Here is a 1,118-nt window from a genome sequence, read left to right as displayed (position 1 = left end):
AAGGTGGCCGTTTTCGACAGCTTTATCCATCGCATGCTCCATGCAGCCCTCTCCACGATGCGCATGTAACCACTTGACGACTTCTAGACGGCCATTTTTAGCAGCCCACTCCATAGCATCTTCCGTACACCCCTCTTTTCTGTTGTTGTGGAGCCACTTAACGACGTCGAAGTGGCCGTTCTTAGCAGCCCAGTTCATCGCAAACGTAGTACAGCCTTCGATTCGGTTCTCGTGGAGCCACTTGACGACGTTGATGTGGCCATTGCGAGCAGCCCAGTTCATCGCAACGACGGTACACCCCTCTTTCGTGTTGTCGTGAAGCCACTTGACAATGTCGAGGTGGCCGTTTTGAGCAGCCAAGTTCATCGCACACTCCGTGCATCCCCTGCTGGGGCTCGAACTGTTCAATTATTGCGTGATCTTTATTGTTATTTCTTACGTTTTCTTTACAGACTATAAATGAAACAACTGTAAGAGATGGTAGAGGAACGATTTGTCTAGTCGACTGACTAGAGTTGGGCACCAATGTCTACGGAGACTGTTTGATAAATTTATTTGTCGAACTTAGCCTAACCACAGAGTCTACAATACGTAATTACGTTTTTACATTTTTTTTTTTTTTTTTACAAAAGTTGCACTTCAAGCACTCATGGTCATCAGCGAGCTCACTCTCCGTTTCGCCGCGATGGAGACACCACCACCAAGCACGAGCTTTCGTCCTCCCGACGAGATCGTCCCTGACTCCCAGTCGTCTGACAACGAGAGTCAAGAATCGATAAGTCGTGTTCGACTTTATGACGAAATCGTCCCGGACTCCCAAGAGAGTACTTCGCCGGACAACTTCTCTCCCCCGCGCAAGCTCCTGCGACGCCGACGAGCAGCCTGGTCCGTACTGCGTGCTCGCCTTCGGGACGTCATGCAGCAAATGCGCGTGTTGATCTTCGTACATACAAGCGACCCAAAGCTCTGTCTGGACATCCGATTGTGTGCCGTGATGCGCTGGAAGAAGATTGGGTGGATGGCGTTACTACGAACGTCTGACGCACGTGCAAGTGATTTGGAGACGAACTTGCAACTTTTACAAACGTTTACAAAAGAAGACCTTCTCCAAGACAACA

General features: G+C 49.6%; 1 protein-coding gene across 1 annotated transcript in view; it reads right to left on the bottom strand.

Annotated features, from left to right (window-relative positions):
• PPTG_14873 (hypothetical protein) overlaps window positions 1-366 on the bottom strand; it is a gene marked incomplete at both ends in the record, with an annotated part of 929 nt that extends 563 nt beyond the window's left edge. Inside the window, one exon of the mRNA XM_008912212.1 lies at window positions 57-366. Within this exon, the coding sequence (XP_008910460.1) occupies window positions 57-366 (310 nt within the window). The remainder of the gene's footprint in view (window positions 1-56) is intronic.
• Window positions 367-1,118: the final 752 nt, after the last annotated feature.

The sequence above is a fragment of the Phytophthora parasitica genome (genome assembly GCF_000247585.1).
Source record: "Phytophthora parasitica INRA-310 unplaced genomic scaffold supercont2.45, whole genome shotgun sequence".
NCBI lineage: Eukaryota > Oomycota > Peronosporomycetes > Peronosporales > Peronosporaceae > Phytophthora > Phytophthora nicotianae.
Note: the sequence above shows the minus strand (reverse complement) of the source record. Positions and strands in the feature narration are given on the sequence as shown.